Here is a 20,251-nt window from a genome sequence, read left to right as displayed (position 1 = left end):
TCAAGGGAATTCTTTTTTTTTGTTTTGTGACGGATGCTGTTAAATGTAATAATGGTCGAGCAAACAGCCTGGAGGTAGAACGGAGCTTCTGAACTCACTTCTAAGGTGTCTAAGCTGGTGGGTTTTGTTTTTTTTTTTTTTTTTTTTGGTTTGTTTTTTTTTGTTTTTTTTATGGGGGAAAGAGATTTATTTGAAGCTTATAGATCCAAGGGAAGTTCCATTGGTCGTAGCAGAAGCTTCCCCACTTTCATAGATCCAAACAGAGAGATATAGCCACCCAGACAGCTAGTACCATGAACAAGAGCAAAACTGGTGTTTTAAGAATTATTGTTCAATAGCTCATTGGGTTTCTCATGCATAGAAAAGTGAGCTCACCAGCTCTCAGAGGCCTTCTTTCTTCCAGACACAAATTCGTGATTTTTATCAGAGAACTGAGGAGAATTTCCTTAAAAAACGGGGAGGGGGGGTGGGCGGGAGTGTTGCTGTGTTAAAAATTTTAGTTACCGGGCGCGGTGGCACACGCCTTTAATCAATCCCAGGACTTGGGAGGCAGAGGTAGGAGGATCACCATGAGCTCAGTCAAGGCCACCCTGAGACTACAGAGTGAATTTCAGGTCGGTCTGAGCTTCAAACCTTACCTCAAAAAAAAAAAAAATGACAAAAAAAAAATTACAAACAAGATTAACTGAACAAATAATTATTTTTCTTTCCTTTTCCTATTAACAAATGTTTTTTGTATCTTAGTGGGTGAAGTGAATCTAATGTTTTATCTTCTTTGTAAAAAACAATGTACAGTAATTGACTTTGTCACTAAGTTATTCTTTTAGGTAACTATCATTGTTTGTTGTCCTAGAGAATCTTTGCACTACTGAAGGAGTAATGATAGGAGACAGAAATTGGGGAGGCAGCTTATCTCTGCCCCCTTAGGGTGTCCTTACACTCCCTTTGGAGAAGGCCCTTCCTAAAAAATTGGTAGCCCATACTTTTAATCCCAGCACTAGTGAGGCAGAGGTAGGATGATCACTGTGAGTTTGAGGCCAGCCTAAGACCACATAATGAATTCCAATTCAGCCTGGGCTACAGTAAGACCCTACCTTGAAACACACACACACACACACACACACACACACACACACGATTCTGAGAAGATTGACTTTTTTCAGAGACCCTGAATCCAGACACCTGGCATCAGGACTAAACTAACTAAACCATCTGCCCATCTATAGGTCCATAAAAATCCACAACCTGGGGGCTGAAGAGAGGGCTTAGCAGTTAAGGTACTTGCCTGTAAAGTTTAAGGACCCAAGTTCAATCCCTCAGTTCTCACCTAAGCCAGAGGCACATGCACCTGAAATTCGCTTATAGTAGCTGGAGGCCCTAGCACACTCTTTCCTTCCCTCTATTTCTCTCTCTCAAATAAGATAGATAGATAGATTTTTTTTTTTTTAAACCCACAAACTGAACCTTGAAGTGAGCTTCTCAAACCCCTTCTTGCCTCTGTGGGCAAGAGCTCTGCCACCTTCTTTCACGGGGCTTCTCAAACCCCCTCTTGTCTCCCTGGGCAAGAACTTCACCTTGCTTCCTTCTCTTACATTCTGGGCTTAAGCCTCCCTTCCCGGTCTTGAAGCTTTAAGCTACGGTCTGTGGATTTCATGCTGTGTATTCTTGGCAAGGATCCAGAAACACCCAAAATTATGGATGCATTGGCATACAAGGAACCCCAAAATTCCTTTATTAGTAACTCTTGGATTTTAACCTAAGCTAAGATGGAGAAAAGCATCAAATTCTGCATCAAGATACATTGTAATGCAGGAGTGGGGAAATAGAAAATAATAAATTACCTGTGAACTTCTTTTCACATGCAAACCCCCACCACACAAAAAAAAAATTCTCTATTCCTGGAAACATCCCTGTCACCTGTTATTTCTGTCACCTGAATCATTTTTCCATTCTTAAATAGCCTACATCGTCCTATAAATTGAGTCCATGTAGATTGCACTAGGCATTTAAAATGCATTACATGGGGCTGGGCTGGAGTGCTTGCCCTGCACTCATGAAGACCTTGGATTGAGTCCTAGGACTGCATAATCAGGGTGTGATAGCACACACCTGTAATCCAAGCACTTGGGAGGTAGAGGCAGAAGTTCAAGGTCATCCTTGGCTATATAGCAGCAGTTTTAAGGTCAACACAATATATGACATCATGCATCAATAAAATATAAATATAATAAAATGCATTTAATCCCCTGAACAAAAATCCAGGAAGCACTGAGAAGTTAACTTGCCCATGTATCAGTAACAAATTGTCTTATCCCATCTCCTGTGTATAACTTTCATTAAACACCTTATCATTCTGTTGGTCACCTAAATATCTATAGTTATGACTTCTACTGTACAATTTAGTAACGTTTTTGCACACATGGAAAGAGAGACAAGGGGGAAGGAGAGAGAGGGTGGGGGAGACTATGAACACTTCTTGCCACTGTAAACATTACTTTGTGCATCTGGCTTTACATTGGGTACTAGGGAATCGTACCTGGGACAGCCTGCTTTGCAAGCAAGTGCCTTTAACCATTGAGCATCTTCTCACCGCATCTGGTTTATTTATTTATTTTGTTTTGGTTTTTGGTTTTTTGAGGGTCTCATTCTAGTTCAGACTGATTCACTATGTAGTCTCAGGGTGGCCTTGAACTCACGACGATCCTCCTACCTCTGCCTCCTGAGTGGCAGAGGCGTGCGCCACCACACCCGGCATTCATCATTTTTTTAAAAAATTTATTTATTTGAGAGCAACAGACACAGAGAGAAAGACAGATAGAGGGAGAGAGAATGGGCGCGCCAGGGCTTCCAGCCTCTGCAAACAAACTCCAGACGTGTGCGCCCCCTTGTGCATCTGGCTAACGTGGGACCTGGGGAACCGAGTCTCGAACCAGGGTCCTTAGGCTTCACAGGCAAGCGCTTAACCGCTAAGCCATCTCTCCAGCCCTCATCATTTCTTAATATATAACAAATATAACTCCCTTTTTCCTTCTTGGATTTCAAAGAGCATACCATCATATTTGTCAAGTCAATATAAGATCTTAGGGGGTTGGAGAGATGGCTCAGCTGTCAAGGCACTTGCCTGCAAAACCGAACGACCTGAGTTCAATTTCCCGGTACTCACATAAAGCCAAATGCACAAAGAGGAGCATGCATCTGGAGTTCATTTGCAGTGGCTAGAGGTCCTCATGCGCCTATTCTCTCTCTCTCTCTCTCTCTCTCTCTCTCTCTCTCTCTCTCTCTGTCTCTCTGTCTCCCCTTGAAAATAAATTTAAAATATTTTATAAAATGGCTTATTTTTTAAATTAATTATTTATTTATTTGAGAGTGACAGACACAGAGAGAAAGACAGGTAGAGGGAGAGAGAGAGAATGGGCGCGCCAGGGCTTCCAGCCTCTGCAAACGAACTCCAGACGCGTGCGCCCCCTTGTGCATATGGCTAACGTGGGACCTGGGGAAGCGAGCCTCGAACCGGGGTCCTTAGGCTTCACAGGCAAGCACTTAACCGCTAAGCCATCTCTCCAGCCCTAAAATGGCTTATTAAAGTAGTCTGAGTAGATTGTTTAAAAAATCTTAGTAATAAAGGAGAAATAAAAGGAATTTTGACATAGTGAAGCAGTTAAATGGTTATAACTCTGGACTCACCAGTGTATGAAGTTACTGATATAGCTTGATACAGGTGATATAGAGGTAGTGATATGATATGGAAACACAAGTAGCAATGTTGTGGATAGTGAAATTTTCTAAAATGGTGAACAGCTTTATGATAAAATTCTTGAGATAAATAAAGATTCCTCAATCTACATGCTACATATATCCCTTCAATTTTATGGCTTTTATCTACATTTCAACATCTCTAAAATGACCATCCATGGTCTAATCAATGGATGCTTACAACTGTGGTCAGCAGATTAACATTCATGATATATTTGTCATTGTGTGCATATGTGAACTTGGCTGTCATTCTTGCTGGCACACTTAGAGAACTGCAGCCTCTTGACATTTTGATATGGGAAACTAAGGCTCATGGAACTGGCACCAGAGACTGAGTGGAGAATCAGTTTAGTTTCATGCCAGCATGGGCCAAGGGGAATCTCTTCCAAAGCCTGGCCCCTGATTCTTGGTGGTTCAGAGCTTATATACCTTATTTTAGACTAGTCTTATTATTGTTAAGTCTTAGCGCTCAAAGCCCTGGCCTAGTACCAGAGACTTTGAGTATGAAATAGGCAAGTTTTACAGAAAACATAAAAAAAAAAGGTTAATTAGCAGAGAAACGCCTGCAGTTGTGTTAGGAAGAAAAAAGAAACAACAGGTCAGAAGCTGCAATACAAACGACAGCCTTGAAACAGGAAACAGTCCAAAAACTAGAGGGCCAGCACTAAAGACTATGCAGTACGGGACATAACCAATACAAAAGTCTATTATAGTACAGGACATGACCTTGGGGACTTCTAAATTTCCTTTCCTCAATTTCCATCTCAATTTCAGTCAGCAAACTCTTTGCAAAGCATGTGAGGAAGGAAAGTAGCCTTACTTGTTCTTTGGGTACCTTCTGTTGACATCTCCTAGTAAGATCAAAACAGTGCCAGCACCAAAATTTACAAAAATGCATGTAGTGTAGGTACTTAGGAAACAAACTTCTGAGGAGCACTTTTCTACTTGGTGGACCACTAAGAAATGCTGAGCTTCACCAGATGTGGTCACACACACACCTTTAATTCAGCACTCCAGAGACAGATGTAGGAGCATTGCTTTGAGTTCAAGGCCAGCCTGGGACTACAGAATGAATTCCAGGTCAGCCTGGGCTAGAGAGTGAGAATCTACCTTGAAAAATAAAGTAACTCCCTGGAGCTTGTTATGGGGTCACATGCTTGGAAATTTACCACTTGGGGAGGCAGAAGCAGTAGGATTGTTGCAAGTTTGAGGACAGCCAGGTCTGCATATCAAGAGCCTGTCTCAGAAACAGACAGATAGAGAGAGGGAGATGAGGAGGGATGAGAACTCATTGCCAAAATCATTCAAGTTACAGAGAACAGAAAGTACTGTCTGAAAAAAAACATCAATGTTGAGAGTTTTGAGTCAGAAATTAAGGTTATTATTCTAAATATGAAAAATATTGGGAATGTAACTCTAAAATAAAAAAGAAACTACTTTTATTCATAATAGGTTATTTATAAGTACCCATAAATGATATGTGATTTTTGGGGTTTTATTTTTACGTATGCAACAAGGGCTTAGGTAGGCAAGGCTGGTCTTGAATTTACTAGGTAGCCAAGGATAGTCTTGAACTCCTGGTCCTCCTAACTGTAGTCCCCAAGTGCTGGGATTACAGGAATGCACCACTATGCCTGGACATAAAAAAAAAAAAAAATTATGGTCTAAAAATCTGTCAATAAGTATAAAATAAAAAATCTATGAATTATAAAGCTTTGTCAGAGCTTAATTATTTTCATAGTATAAACTAATAGTGGCTGGGCATGGTGGTCCACGCCTTTAATCCCAGCACTCGGGAGGCAGAGATAGGAGGATTGCTGTGAGTTCAAGGCCACCCTGAGAAAAAAAGACTTATCAGGAATGGGGCATGGTGGCACACACCTTCAATACCAGCACTCAGGAGGCTGAAGTAGAAGGAGTACTATGAGTTCAAGGCCACCCTGAGACTACATAGTGAATTCCAGGTCAGCCTGGGCTAGAATGAAACCCTCTGTCAAAAATAAAATAAAATAAATAAACTAATATTGTATTTTACCATCGATAATTTTATTAAAAATATTACTTTTCAAATGCAGCATAAACATTAAACACTAAAAGCATAAAAGCAGTGTAATTTACTGTGAGCTGTTCTGTGTGAAATAGTACAGTGTTCTAGGCCTGAATAACAGCTTTTTAATCAACATGAAGATTTAGAACTGGATGATTATTTTCTAGAGGTAACTGTCACAATGACAAGCATCCCTGCTGCTCCCAGTGAATACCACCCCAGTTATTGTAACAACCAAAAGTACTCCCACAACTAAGGGGTGATGCCCACATTGTAAATCTGATCTTCAAATGTTTAGACATATGCCGATAGTATTTCTGACCACTAGAAGAAGTGCTCTTTAAGATGATCTTTTAAGATAATGTGCCCTGAAGCTATAGATTTATTACTAGAAAATTTCAGTGCTGGGTGGGATTACCTCCCAGTGAGCTGCTGATCAGAGACCCCAAAACACTACAGTCTTGGTTGTCCGCCAGAACTAGATGATACGAACCTATTGCTGAAAACTCCACATTCTTTTGTTGCAGGACACTGAGAAATCAAGCTGCAGCTTTGCAGAAAGCATCCCTTCTGTTGACTAGCTGTGAGTATGCTCGAAAAGAGCTGTGCAGTTTGTTGGGGGCAGAGGAGGATCATCAATGGGAGTCATCAATGGTCTTAACAAGCAGTGGACCCTGCAAGCCTTATGGCTGGCCAGTCAGGCCAAATGTATCAACTGGTACAATGGTAGAACATCTGTAATGAGGAAAACCAATTGCTCTATGACTAGATTTGAGACTTACTCCACAGGAGGGAATTCCTGCCTGGTACTACAAACCTAATCAAAACCCACAGGAGGGAATTCCTGCCTGGTACTACAAACCTAATCAAAACCGTATAGCTGGGGAAGTCATAAGTCCTAGGAGGAAACTACTACTGTTGTCTGGAAAATTGGATATATTATACCCACCAAACAGCCCTTTAAATACCTACATTTATGCCCATATATTTATGCTACTCTCACTTTTGGTTAGAGATGTTTCTTGTTTCAGATGGCAGTGACCTCTGAGTGACTTGAAACTCTCCAAAGTATAAAAACTGACAGTGGAGTGTTCAACACTAAGTGAACCATCTCTATCACACCCTCCAATGCTCAGGGACTATTGCAGAAGAGGTGGCAGAAAGAATGTAAGAGCCAAAAGAAGGAGAGGAGTGTTTACAATACTATCTTCCAGACACAAAGTGTCCTTGATATTCATGATAATATCAGCATAAAAAGAGAGAAAAATGACATCAAAATAGAAGGATGGTTGGAGGGGGGGGTTCAAGAAGGTGAAAAGGAGGGGTGGTAAAAGGGGATTGTGATCATGAAATATTGTCTATATCTATGGAAGTTGCCAGTAAAAAGTTGAAAAAAATGTAAAAGATGATAATTTGATTCTGGTTTGCAGAATTTGATGTTAGAGTTTGAGCTGTTTAAAGAAAGTATTTATAGCAATTTTAGAACATAATATCGCTGAAAAAAAACTGTCACGGTTTTTCAACATACATTGGGTACTCTATTATTATGAAAAATGAACCATATTCTTAATTCTGTTTAGTCTATCACTGTAACCAAGTTAAAATTTTCTCATTAAGTTATGACAGTTCCCTATAAATTAATACTTTCTAAAAATACTTCATGTGGCTCTGCTTTTCCCAGTCTTAAAGGAAATTAAGGGCAAGAAACCTGAATGACCTCACACTTGTGTAGGCCAGTTAAACATACACACCTTCTTGGATTTTGTTTTTAATTATGCACTGGAGATTGAACCCAAGGCCTTAGGTAAGCTAGGTAACACTCATCACTGAACTCCCCCACCCCTAGACATGCACTTTGGAGATTGATCTGGTTTCAGGTTCAAGTTCTGCTACTTACTTTGATTTTTTTGATTTGGGTAAATCATTTCAGTCACAATGCCTTTATTATATAAAATGGCTCTAACAAAAATTTTAGGGCTGGAGAGATGGCTTAGCAGTTAAGGCACTTGCCTGAAAAGCCAAAGGACCCAGGTTTGGTTCCCCAGGACCTATGTAAGCCAGATGTACAAGGTGGCACATGTATCTGGAGTTTGTTTGTAGTGGCTAGAGGCCCTGGTGCCCATTCTCTCTCTCAAACAAATAAAATACAAAAAAGATTTTAAAAAATTTACTTATAAGGCTATTATGAAGATGAATGAAGTATCTGTGAAGTCTTTATTAAAATTAAACAGGATAAACAGAAGCCAACTTGGTCATTTTTATTATTTTTATGCTGACTTCTTTATATTAAATACACAATATTGTAAAGATTCCAACAGAACTGTCATTCTATTATGAAATTAGTAGTGGACAGGAGTGCAAAAACAAAATTATGTATAATTAAATAATAAGTGAAAAGTTATAGAAGAAAAATACATCATTTACAAATACCATCTGAATAATCTGAGAGTTGAAACAATAGGACATAGTATGTATGTTATTTCTAAATGAATCCAGACATATGACATTTCTAGTGACTAAACTTCAATAAATATAGACTCTACATTTCTTTGTGATACTGACTCCTTAAATCTCGACAACCCATTTTACAGTGATATTTGAACTGCTTTGATCCATTCTGTTCTTCTGAGGAAAGGTAAAGCCAAGTAATTCAATTCAGGTATTAAATACCAAAATTTACACTTTCAAGGGCTAGAGAGATGGCTCAGTACTTAAGGTGATTGCCTATAAAGCCTAAGGACCCAAGTTCAATTCCCCAGTACCTATGCAAACCAGATGCATAATGCAGCTCATAAGTCTGGAGTTCATTTGCAGTGGTTAGAGGCCCTGACACACCCATTGTCTATCTGTCTCTCTCTCTCATAAAATAACTAAATAAAAACAAACAAGCAAAAATTAGGCTTTCAATGACAGGAAATAATTAGCATAAGATAGGATCTGGAGACCATCTATTATCTTTGAAACACAGCCCTTTTTAAAGTCACTCATTAATTGACTAGGAATAACCCTCAACTAAATCATGCTAGTTATATATACTTAGGATTTTAGATATATAGGTGGCAACATTAGAAGCTGCTACAGTAGGATACAAGGTGTTTTAGCTTGAAATAATAAACCCTAATTGAATATAGCCTATGTTACTTAAATCTTGACTGATACTGTTTCATTTTTATGTTTTGTTGAACCTCTATTTTCTTATCTATTGAAGGGAGTAATAACAGAAACTGTGAAATTAAAAAATAAAAGCATACACCAAACTTCTAATATATCTAATAATTTTAAAGATTATGAAGACAGCAGCATGCACTTGGCACAGAAGTGGATATTTTTGTGGTCTTGGGGATTAAGCCTAGGATCTTTGGGCATGTTAAATATACACTCTAGCATTGAGCTTTATCCCCAAACCTTAATGTCTGTCTATATAAAAATGTGTGTATGTATGTAAATATAAGCATAAATTCAGGAAACTGAATCAGCTGGAAATGAAGCAGAAACAAGAGCATGACTGAAAATGGCTGCTAGGCCTTATTTCCAGAGTTTCTCTCAGTAAGTCTAGTGTGGGATCTAGAATTTTGCATTTGTAATAGTATCTACATGGTGCCAATGCTGCTAGTCTAGAGATCACCCTTTGTAACCTACTGCTGGAGAATATAGATGGGAACTGAAGAAGTCAGAGGAGGGACTTGTGGGCTTTGTTAAGGTCAGAAATGGAAAAGGAAGCTCAGATTATTAGCAGTATCATAAAAAATTACATTTGAATATATATCATTTATATTAGCAAGGTAGTATGTCCTGATCCAGACTCACTTTGTTGACCATAGATTATACATATTAGTTTGTAAAAGATTTTTTAGAATGGTCAATTTTGGCTTATTATTAAAGAGTAAATTGTTTAAAACTCATGTACTTTTTCACTTCATATTTTGAGGTTTACCCATGTAATTCCTTTGTAGTGCTGAGTGATGTTGCATTTTGTGACTGTACCGTTTATTCAATCTCTTTTTAAAAATTACATTCTATTTATTTATTTGAGACAAAGAGGGAGAGAGAGAAAGGGAGGGAGGGAATAAGCACACCAGGGCTGCTGTGAACATTTCTGGGCTATATGCAAATTAGACTTTAATGAAGAAAAAACAAATATAAAAACATCTGCAGACCACTTTAGAGGAGGAAATAGTGATCAACAGGTGTCAGGGAGATCACTAAAGCTAATTCATTCTGCATAACCACAGGAGGCAAAACATGAGATGTAAAGAGCCTACCATATCAAGCATTGGGAAAAATTCCTCAGTATTCTAAGGTAAGAAACTTCTGAGTCAATTTGACAAAAGATTAGGAAATGCTTACTTTGAGGAGTTCAACCTTGGCTGCTTCTTAAGCTCTCATTTATTAGCTTTTTTTTTTTTTTTTTTTTTTTTTTTTGGTTTTTCGAGGTAGAGTATCACTCTCGTTCAGGCTGACCTGTACTGTAATTCACTCTGTAGTCTCAGGGTGGCCTCGAACTCACTGTGATCCTCCTACCTCTGCCTCTGCTAGGATTAAAGGTGTGCGCCACCATGCCCGGCTTTATTAGCATTTTTTTCAAAGCATGCAAGTATGTACAAAGGACAGCCAGGTATGAGAAAACTGAGCTACATAGCCATTTTTCAGGAGTGTAACTTAAATGAGAAGTTAAAATCAAGTGGACATATTTGTGGCTTATAAAGTGTATCAGGCACTATGTTGATATCTTCAGCTGTCTTCAATTGCTGTTAACACTTGGCATTGGTTAGCAGCATTAGGCACATAGGAAGCTCTGAAATGTGTGCTGTTGTTATCCTTTCTAAGCCTTATAATGCATTGTCCAAATGCATCCTGAGACATTTGTTTTATCATCTCTACATTGTAAATATGGAAACTGAGGTTCAGAAGCAAATGTAGTGTGTATTAATTATGTTTAAAAGGTGACTTCGGTGGCTGGAGTATAGGGTTCAAGTTTGGCACAGAGAAAAGAGAAAGACAAGTAAAAGCAGCTCAACAAAACCACAGAGCTTATCTGGGATTAACACCTGTAGAGGCATCTCTGGCAGAGGATCCAGTACCCACATTGCACTCATAGACTAGATAGTTTTCGACCCTTAGGAAGAAGGAAATGAGCAATAGGGGAGAAAAGTTTTGCAGTTGGCCAACCCTGTTAATAGGAGGACATGGGAATGGCTACTGATCCTATTAGGAAAATGGAAGCTGAGGCGGCTGTTACTAATCCTATTTGGAGAAAGGAAGTGATAGCAGAAAGTTTCAGTTTAAAGAAAAAAATTAGCTATTTTAGTTCTGGATCTTCCATTGCAAAATGGATTCTCCTAGAGCTAGCAGAATGGCTTAGTGATTAAGAATACTTCCTGGCCTGAGGCCCTAAGACCATCCAAGTTCAAATCTCCAGAACTCTCCTAAACAGCTAGGCATGAACTTTGTAACCCCAGTCCTGTATGAAGCAGAGGGCAGTGAGTCAATAAGCAAGGTCAGGAATCAGGAACAGACTCCATCACAAGAAAAAGCAGGTGGGTAAGTGATGGAAAGATACACCTAATGTTCTCCCCTGACTACTGCAGGTAAGCACTTCAAACACTGGATAAGTGTGTGCAACTACCCACATACCACACACAAGTCAAAAAAGTGATTTTAGGGCTGGGGAGAGTTGTTACAAGTGCTTACCTCACAAGCATATTTGTGTTAACCTACTGATGACTATGTATATTATATCTACATGCAGTATAAAAAGTAAAATAGGACTGGAGAGATGGTTTAGTGGTTAAGGGACTTCTGTGAAGTCTAAGGACCCAGGTTCAATTCCTCAGTACCCATATAAGGCAACTACACAAGGTGGCACATGCTTCTGGAGTTTGTTTGTAGTGGCTAAAGGACCTAGTGTGCCCATTCTCTCTCTCTTCCTCAAATATTTTTAAAAGTTTAATAGTAAAATAAACTCATCTCCACTTTTACAATGTTTCTAAATTCCAAGAGAAACAAAAGTAAAAATGTGAAAATACATATCACTGTACTGTCTGCATACCAGTTCTACAATTCTTTAGCAATGGAAGGAATGGAATTAACCTTTAACCTTTTTTTTTTTTTTTACTTCTCAGAGCCTAACAAAATGTCTTAATAAAAATTTGTAGAATTCACTGTAAAAACCAAGGTGTCTATAAAGCACAGACACACACACACATGATTATCTCCCACAGGGTAACAAGAAGAATACAAGGCATGGGGTTGTAGGGATAGCTTGGTAGGTCAAGTTCTCACCTTGTAAACATGAGAACCTGAGTATGATCCCCAGTACTAACATAAAATGTCAGGCAAGATGGCACACACCTTTAATTCCAGCACTGAAGAAGCAGACATAAAAGGATCCCTGGAGCTCACTGGCCAGTTAGTCTAGCCTAATTGGTGATGGTGAATTCCAAGACAATGGGAGACCCTGTCCCAAAAAAGGTGGGCAGCTTTCCTAAGGATGACATCTAAGGTTATCCTCTGGCTTCCAAAAATGTACCCCTGTGCACATGTACCCACACATTTTACACACAAAACACAAGGCAGAAGCATTACTATGGCAAGCCTTGAAGGATTTGACAGAGGACATTGAGTCAAGTTGGATAAGAAAGTGGATAGTGTCTTACACAGGAGGTACTCACTAGATGTTTGGCTTATTAGATGAATTTTCTAATATTTTAATTTTATTTATTTATTTGAGGGGGGGAGGGAGGGAAAGAGGGAGAGAGAGAATGAGAATGAATGGGCATACCAGAGTCTCTAGCTACTGCAAGCAAACTCCAGACATATGTGCCACCATGTGCATCTGGCTTATGTAGGTTCTGGGGAATTAAACCTGGGTCTTCAGGCTTCACAGGCAAGCACCTTAACAGCTAAGCCATCTCTCCAGCCCTGAATGCATTTTTAATGAGTAAAAATAGCCTGAATGATCTGAACATGTTTATGGAGATAAAAATGGTGATTTGAGGTGAAGGAGTGGTGATGCTGTACAAGTTATGTGGCTAGAAATGATGGAGTAAGCAGGTGCAATTGTTAACATTTTAAAGTAAAAGTAACAAATACTCCTCCTACCTTTCGGATAATGCCTATTGTGTCCATTTAAAAAATTTAATGATTCCATAATCTGCGATCAACACAGTTTCATTCAAGCATGTCTATGAGCAAAGTGAAAAAATACACAACCTAGCTGAATGGCATGCTTTATTTCCCATCATGCATATAAAGGAAGACAACCATGCCAACAGTACACACTTCTAATTTGGCAGAGTAATCTTATAAGTATTGCACAATTTATGAAGAGGCATATGCATTACTACATTGTTACCTGAGCAAACTATCAAGGCAATCAATTAAGCCACATTTGTGTTGTTATTTTTTCATGAAGACAATTTAACATATCTGATAAAGACCAAGTTATCTAAACTATGTTTAAGTGTTTGGTTTAACAAAAACTAGTTGAAACCTGTCATAAATATTCACCTTAGTCTCAATAACACACAGAAAAGACTGTTATTCTTCCAAATGTTCCCAAGTGAAAGCAAATGAAATTCCCCCAGTAAGAAACTACAAATATTTTCCTAAATATCAGTGCAATAAGGGCACAATATTAATCTCCCATATACATGTCACATATAAAGAGAAGAAAAATCCCAAATTTGCACTTCAAATACCCACCAATTTTTCTACTGCAATTATGAGGAAACACTTCTCCCTCAATTGCCATTACAGACTAAGACTTCAAGCTCAATCTTCATTTTCAGCCCTATGTTTATCTTATCTGTTGCATTTCTGCCTTTAGCCTTTTCAGTCCCATTTCCCCTGCTTAGGGCACTCTTTACTTCCATTATAAGGTAGATATCATTTGCAGAAGGGGCAATCAACTCTACAGTCTAAATTACAAATATCCTTTGGAAATACAATCAAAATACACTAAAAAGGCTGCCTTTATAGCTGTTTCTGAACTAACGTTATCTAAAAACACACAAGAGAGGAGGAGTAGGAACAAAGGACCAAAACAACAGCCAATGGGACATTAGAAGGTAACCAGGAGTGCAGGAAGTCGTGTACTGACAAGAATCATACTGAAAGTAGCTCAGTTGTTTTCTCTTGACATCATTAATGCCCAGTAACTGTCCACAAACCTTGTGCCCATACTATCAGATGCAGAGCAGGAGTAGAAATGGGGCCCTTAGACCAAGTTAGAAATCCAGATAATTGCAGCCAGACTATGAGAAAAATGGTTCAAACAGTGTAAAAGACAGTGCCATGCCTATCATTTGCTTAGTCTAGACGGTGGTATGAACCATGTCATGCAGCGTTTGACACTTGTACAGATCTGCCAGCATGAAGGCCATGTGAAAGTGGGAGAAGCATGTACAGTCTCTATCTTGAGAGAGCTGAGCTAAGTCCTTAGCAAACAGGAGGCAGAAAGGTTAAGGGGATGGGGGAGTCACGCCCACTGCCCTTGCCCAAGCAATGTAGGAGGGGCTCCGCAGCAGTTTCCCAGATAGCAAAGGTTAACCTGACTGGAACCCAAAGGGTCTAGGAATCTCCACTGGCTCCCTTATTGGCCGACGTCTGGGTCTACGGACTCCTTCACGTAACAAGTAGTACTGCAGTGGATTTGGCCACAGGTCCTCTTTGATAATCTCCGCAATTCTGTCGGATTCTGGAAGACTGTGGTCTGAAAACCAGGTGAAGAAGCTACAGATGAGGTCTTGGTTTCTGCGAATGAAGGACTGAGGTTCATGTCCCCTGCGCCATATGATCGGAGTGGAAAGAGACACCACTCGGCCAGAGGATCGGACTTCGTATTCCTTGACGATCAGCTTGTTTCTGAAGTAAGGGTTTCTACGAAAAAAGAACTTGAACTTGCAGCCAGCTCGAGGGTGTCTGAGTTCCTTCACCTCCAAATTGGTTATGTACCTTAACATCTCTGCATCCCGACCCCTAATCATGGCGGCCAACTGGGGGTGGTTCCGAAAGGCAGTCATCCAGAAGCCGGGGATGTTTTGAATGATGTAGTTCCTCCGCTCCAGGTAGTGTCGACGCATCCGACCGAACTTCTGTTCCAGCTGTTGGAAGGCCCTGTCCGCCTGGGCGTTCACTGTGTCCAGTTCCACTTGGATGGCCTCCAGGGGGTTCATGCGGAGATCCCAGCTCAGGCGCCACGGCCCTGCCGCCTCGCCCTCCACCACGTCCATTTCTACACCCACCGGCTTCGGCTCCACCTCCATCGCCGCCTCCTCGGACTTCCTTCCCGCCGCTGACTCCGGATCCGGCCCGGTCGTCACCTCAGACCCGGAGCCCTGGCCGTCGGGAAACACCAGGGCACGGGCGCCGTCGGGGCGCTGGGCTGGAGGGCCGCGGTTAGCGGCCGACCGTGGCTCGCCGCCCTCCTCCGCGGGCCCGGGCGCCGGGGACGCCGAGGACTCCCGGGGGCCCTCACCCGGCCCCGCCGTCACCTGCGGCGCTGCGCCTCCCGGGACGCCGTCGTCCGGGGCCTCGGGGCTGCTCTCCGTGCCTTCCGCGCCGCTCATGACCGGGACAGTCACAGCAGCGCCGGCCAGGGAAGATTCTCCTCATGAAGCGCGCAGCCACCGCGGACCTGCGCTCGCGACCCCGCCTCCCAGCGCCGCAGGTCGGGCGGTGACGTCAGAGCCGGAAGTCTCGCGAGAACTCTCGAGGAGGCGTGGCTTCCGCCCCTCGGGGCGGCGGACGTGTTGGTTCCTAGCGTCTGTCAAGTTAGCCGGGTGGAATAGTAATGTTTTTTACGTGCCTGAATATATCCTCCTCAGAAAATAAACGCAGTGTTCTGGAATCTGCCCCCAGTATATTGGCCGGAGCAGTTTTAGGATCTCAGCCATCATTACACTGCGCGCTGCGCCAGTTCTAGAAAGCACGTCTGTGACTTTTCCGTTCTGTGTAACAAAAAGGAATCATCCGTCGTATTCGGAAGTGTCGGTTTTTACGGCGAAAATATTTCTCTTCCTTTCAATAGAAAGTGACATTAAAATCATTCTCGCCGGGTGTGGTGGCCCACATTGCAGTCCCAGCACTAGACTCGGAGGCAAGAAAATCACGAGTTCTAGGCCAGCCTGGACTACATAATGAGACACTGTCTTTAACATTATCGATCAGAAAACCTTCTCGGCAGTTTTTTCAACTACAAAAGTGATGTATATGATTCATTACTAGTTCTCCATTTAAAGTGTACATCAAATAGTTTGGGCAACATGAATTATGGCCCTGTTCGATCTAAGTGTTGCTCCGTACCTGTACTACTAGGAGGAGTACAAGTATTCATTTAACTGTGTAAGGTAGGAAGGAACGTTTGGCTATAATGAAGTACCTACCCATGGCAATCATCTTATAGAGTCGAGAGACGTGTTGGTGTCTCAAGTTATTTTTGTTGTTGTTGTTGACATTGTCACTGAACTAGATTCTAAACTTAGCCCCACTACTGGAAGACTAATACCATTGATTGTCCAGTGCCCTAACCCTAAACTAAGTGCTAAAGGAGAGTTAAAAAGAAAGTAAGCTTTATTTAGGATGCTAGCAACTTGACAAAAGATAGACATTTGATGTTTCAAGTACCACTGTCCTCCAAATCTCTGGGGTAGTAGAGGGATATTTATGAGGATCAGGTCAGGGCTGTGCGTGGAAATCAAAATTTTCCAGGCATTTCGGGCAGTCTAATGTTTTTTGTCCCCAGAGATGTGAATATTGCAGGCTTTGAGAGCATAGGACCCTTTCTCAGCTCTGAATGGACTTACTTTAGGGGTTGAGCACCAGACATTCAATGATTTAAACCTAATCCCTACCAATTTATTTGTAATGGCCTGTTGCCTTGAAAGACTTCTAGAGAACTTGGCATGAGAATAGGAATAAAGTAAGGTGGAGTTACTGATGCAATGATCTGTTGCAATATGAGTTAAACTCCTGTTAACTTGAAGACTGAAGTCCTCAGAGAAATACCAGTAGGAGAATACCCACCATCATTTTATAAGGGAAAGCCAGTTGAAATGGATGACATCCATGAAATAGAAAACAACTTAGAATGCAACATGTAGCTACTTGACTGAAGGAGCAAAAGAGGTAAAAAATTTTTCTGCTAAATTTACCTTGTAAATTTATCCTCAAGAATACCCTTGTCCTGAACCTCTTATGTGACAGATATTGCAGACATTATTAATGTAAGGATCTGGAGATGAGAGTGTCTGTAGGTCCAGTGGATTAAAATGGTTCCTATAAAAAGGACAGGTGTATTAGAGAAGTTGCAATACTAAATAGAGGAACTATATTTTGAAAGACAAATAGTTGGAAAGATAGCTCAGCTGGTAAAGTGCTTGCCTTGAAAGAAGAACATTTGGCTGTGCTTTGTGTTTTACCTTTTTGACTTTCGGTATATTACAGATCACTTAACAATTAGAAATAAACCTCAATAATCAAAAGGCAGTCAAATCCATCCTAATATGGTTCTATGGGAAAATGTTCACAGGAAAACACTGAGCTATTCTTCACTACACTAAAGACTCACAGGTTCATCAGGAAGGGCTTCTTAGGGAAGTCAAAGAATTGACAGAAGTTCAAACATTCTTGTTTTTCAAAAACACATTTTCTGTTTGTAATAATAGCTTTTATTTATTTACTGCTTCTAATGTGTCAATCAGTCACAAACATCATCCCATATCATTTAATTCTTATAATTATCCTGTGAAGTAATAGTATTGTGACATTCATTTTACTTGCTATGGAACTGAGGCAAAGAGAAACTGAATCACCAGAACAATGTATAAAATTATGGACCAATGATTTAAACTGAGGAAATTTGTTTAAAGACTCTATCTCTGTCCTCTTGAAACAATAGAATCTGTGCTCTTTGAACAAAATGTGAATTCACTTTAACACAAGAGCATAAATATCCTTCTACCCATTTTTTTTTTTTTTTTTTTGGAGGTAGGGTCTCACTGTAGCTCAAGCTGACCTGGAATTCACTATGTAGGAGGGTGGCCTTAAACTCACAGCAATCCTCCTACCTCTGCCTCCCAAGTGCTGGGATTAAAGGTGTATGCCACCATGCCTGGCTAATTTTACTTTTAATTGATACAAATTGTCATATAAGTTCTTCCCTCTTTCCAATATCCACAAGCATTTTTGTTAAGAATTTGTCCAAGTGTTTGGTTGAAAACAGTTATGTATGATCTAAATTCAATATTTGATCAGCCCTATCAGACTAAATGCTATCTTTTATAACAAATATTTATAAAACAACATTTATTTTTCTGAAGTAAAATTCAAAAATATTATAATTCATGTACACACATAAACATGAAAACTTCATATACCAGGTTCACTCTGTGAAATTACCAGAACTCAGTAGTGGTGGTTTTAATATGTTAAAATATTAACATGCCAAAACTAAGAACTGTCAAGATATTTAGAAAGTTAAACTTGTTATTGAAATCACTATTGATGGAGATAGTCTGACACAGGTGTGTCTCTAGGAGGGTATGGTGGTTTGATTCAGGTGTTCCCTGAACTTAGGTGTTCTGAATACTAGGATCCCAGCTGATAGAGATTTGGGAATTAATGCCCCTTGGAGGCAGTGTATTGTTAGGGGCAGACTTATAGGTATTATAGCCAGTTTCCCCTTCCCAGGATTTGGCACACTCTCCTTTTGCTGCTGTCCACTTGATGTTGGCCAGGAGGTGATGTCCACCCTCTGCTCATGTCACCATTTTGCCCTGCCATCATGAAGCTTCCCCTTTAGTCTGTAAGCCAAAATAAACTGTGTTACTCAAAGCTGTTCTTGGTTGGGTGATGTCTGCCAGCAATGTGAACCTGACTGAGAGTTTCTGAAATGGCAATGAAAATTTATTAAAGTTCTGGGGAAAATGCTTATTCTGATTGTCATGTTAATTGAGTATTTTCACTTTTAAATACTTCCTAGGTATGGCATGCCCATTGACTTCACTAGAGGGAGCCACTGGTCTTAAAGAAAGTTTTGGCCTAGATTTTTTTTTTTAATTTTTATTAGCATTTTCCATGATTATAAAAAAAAATCCCATTGTAATTCCCCTCCCCCCCACACTTTCCCCTTTGAAATTCCATTCTCCATCATATTACCTCCCCATCTCAATCATTGTACTTACATATATACAATATCAACCTATTAAGTACCCTCCTCCCTTCCTTTCTCTTCCCTTTATGTCTCCTTTTTAACTTACTGGCCTCTGCTACTAAGTATTTTCATTTTCATGCAGAAGCCCAATCATCTGTAGCTAGGATCCACATATGAGAGAGAACATGTGGCGCTTGGCTTTCTGGGCCTGGGTTACCTCACTTAGTATAATCCTTTCCAGGTCCATCCATTTTATGCAAATTTCATAACTTCATTTTTCTTTACTGCTGAGTAGAACTCCATTGTATGAGTGTGCCACATCTTCATCATCCACTCATCAGTTGAGGGACATCTAGGCTGGTTACATTTCCCAGCTATTATAAATTGAGCAGCAATAAACATGGTTGAGCACATACTTCTAAGGAAATGAGATGATTCCTTTGGATATATGCCTAGGAGTGCTATAGCTGGGTCATATGGTAGATCAATCTTTAGCTATTTTAGGAACCTCCACACTGATTTCCACAATGGCTGGTTGGTCTAGATTTTGATGCAAGAAGATTCTTGTAAATTAAATTGAATAATAATCTCTTATTCCCTCTAAATTATGAATACTGTGAGGTAGTTTTCTTGTAAAGGCTTGGTCTAATGATGTTTTACAATGATCACATCAGGCCGAATTTTTCATTTGATTCTGCCTACTCTGAGAAAGTCTTTGCCCAGTCAAGGGCTTAATTCAAATTGCAGTTCCACCTGCTTGACTTGGATGAGTTACTTCATTTCTCTGAGCCACAATTGTCTCATGGATAAAATATAAATTATAATATATTTCAATATCTATAATGAAGATGAAATAAGGTGTGGATAACTTATTTAATCTTACAAGTTTTCCATGAATAGAAGATGGTAATAGGCCCTGTATTTTTTTTTTTGCTAAAACTTACATATATTAAAATTAAATTATTGTACAAGATATAACTGAGCACTAAATTCATGATTTTCTATAAATCATTAAGTGTATAAGATTTTAGAAAAGAAATCAACCCATGTGGATAAGAGTGGCCAATGTAAGCTTTGTGGAGGAAATGGGACTTGACTTGGATCCTGCTGAGAAGAGCTGTCCAGCCAGAGAAAGAAATTGAACATGGGAACATAGTAATTAATCATACTTCTCCAGTGTGTCAGCTAATTCAGTGTGTACTCTATACCCACATTGTCTGATGTAGTAACCCCTAGTCCCACACAGTACTTATATTTAAATTAACCAAAATGAAATAAAATAGGGGCTGGAGAGATGG

The 20,251-nt window shown here is 40.1% G+C and overlaps 2 protein-coding genes across 2 annotated transcripts in view; one reads left to right on the top strand and one right to left on the bottom strand.

Annotated features, from left to right (window-relative positions):
- Positions 1-53: 53 nt before the first annotated feature.
- Positions 54-20,251, top strand: part of Dse (dermatan sulfate epimerase) — a 148,075-nt gene continuing 127,877 nt past the window's right edge. The window contains exons 1-2 of the mRNA XM_045154143.1: positions 54-117; positions 6,328-6,383. The gene's annotated coding sequence lies outside the window, so the exon portion shown is untranslated. The remainder of the gene's footprint in view (positions 118-6,327; positions 6,384-20,251) is intronic.
- Tspyl1 (TSPY like 1) lies at positions 13,014-15,369 on the bottom strand. Its single transcript, XM_004660687.2, has one exon. The coding sequence runs from the start codon at positions 15,367-15,369 to the stop codon at positions 14,347-14,349; it is 1,023 nt and encodes a 340-aa protein (XP_004660744.2). The 3' UTR covers positions 13,014-14,346.

The sequence above is a fragment of the Jaculus jaculus genome, chromosome 7 (assembly GCF_020740685.1).
Source record: "Jaculus jaculus isolate mJacJac1 chromosome 7, mJacJac1.mat.Y.cur, whole genome shotgun sequence".
Classification (NCBI taxonomy): domain Eukaryota; kingdom Metazoa; phylum Chordata; class Mammalia; order Rodentia; family Dipodidae; genus Jaculus; species Jaculus jaculus.
Note: the sequence above shows the minus strand (reverse complement) of the source record. Positions and strands in the feature narration are given on the sequence as shown.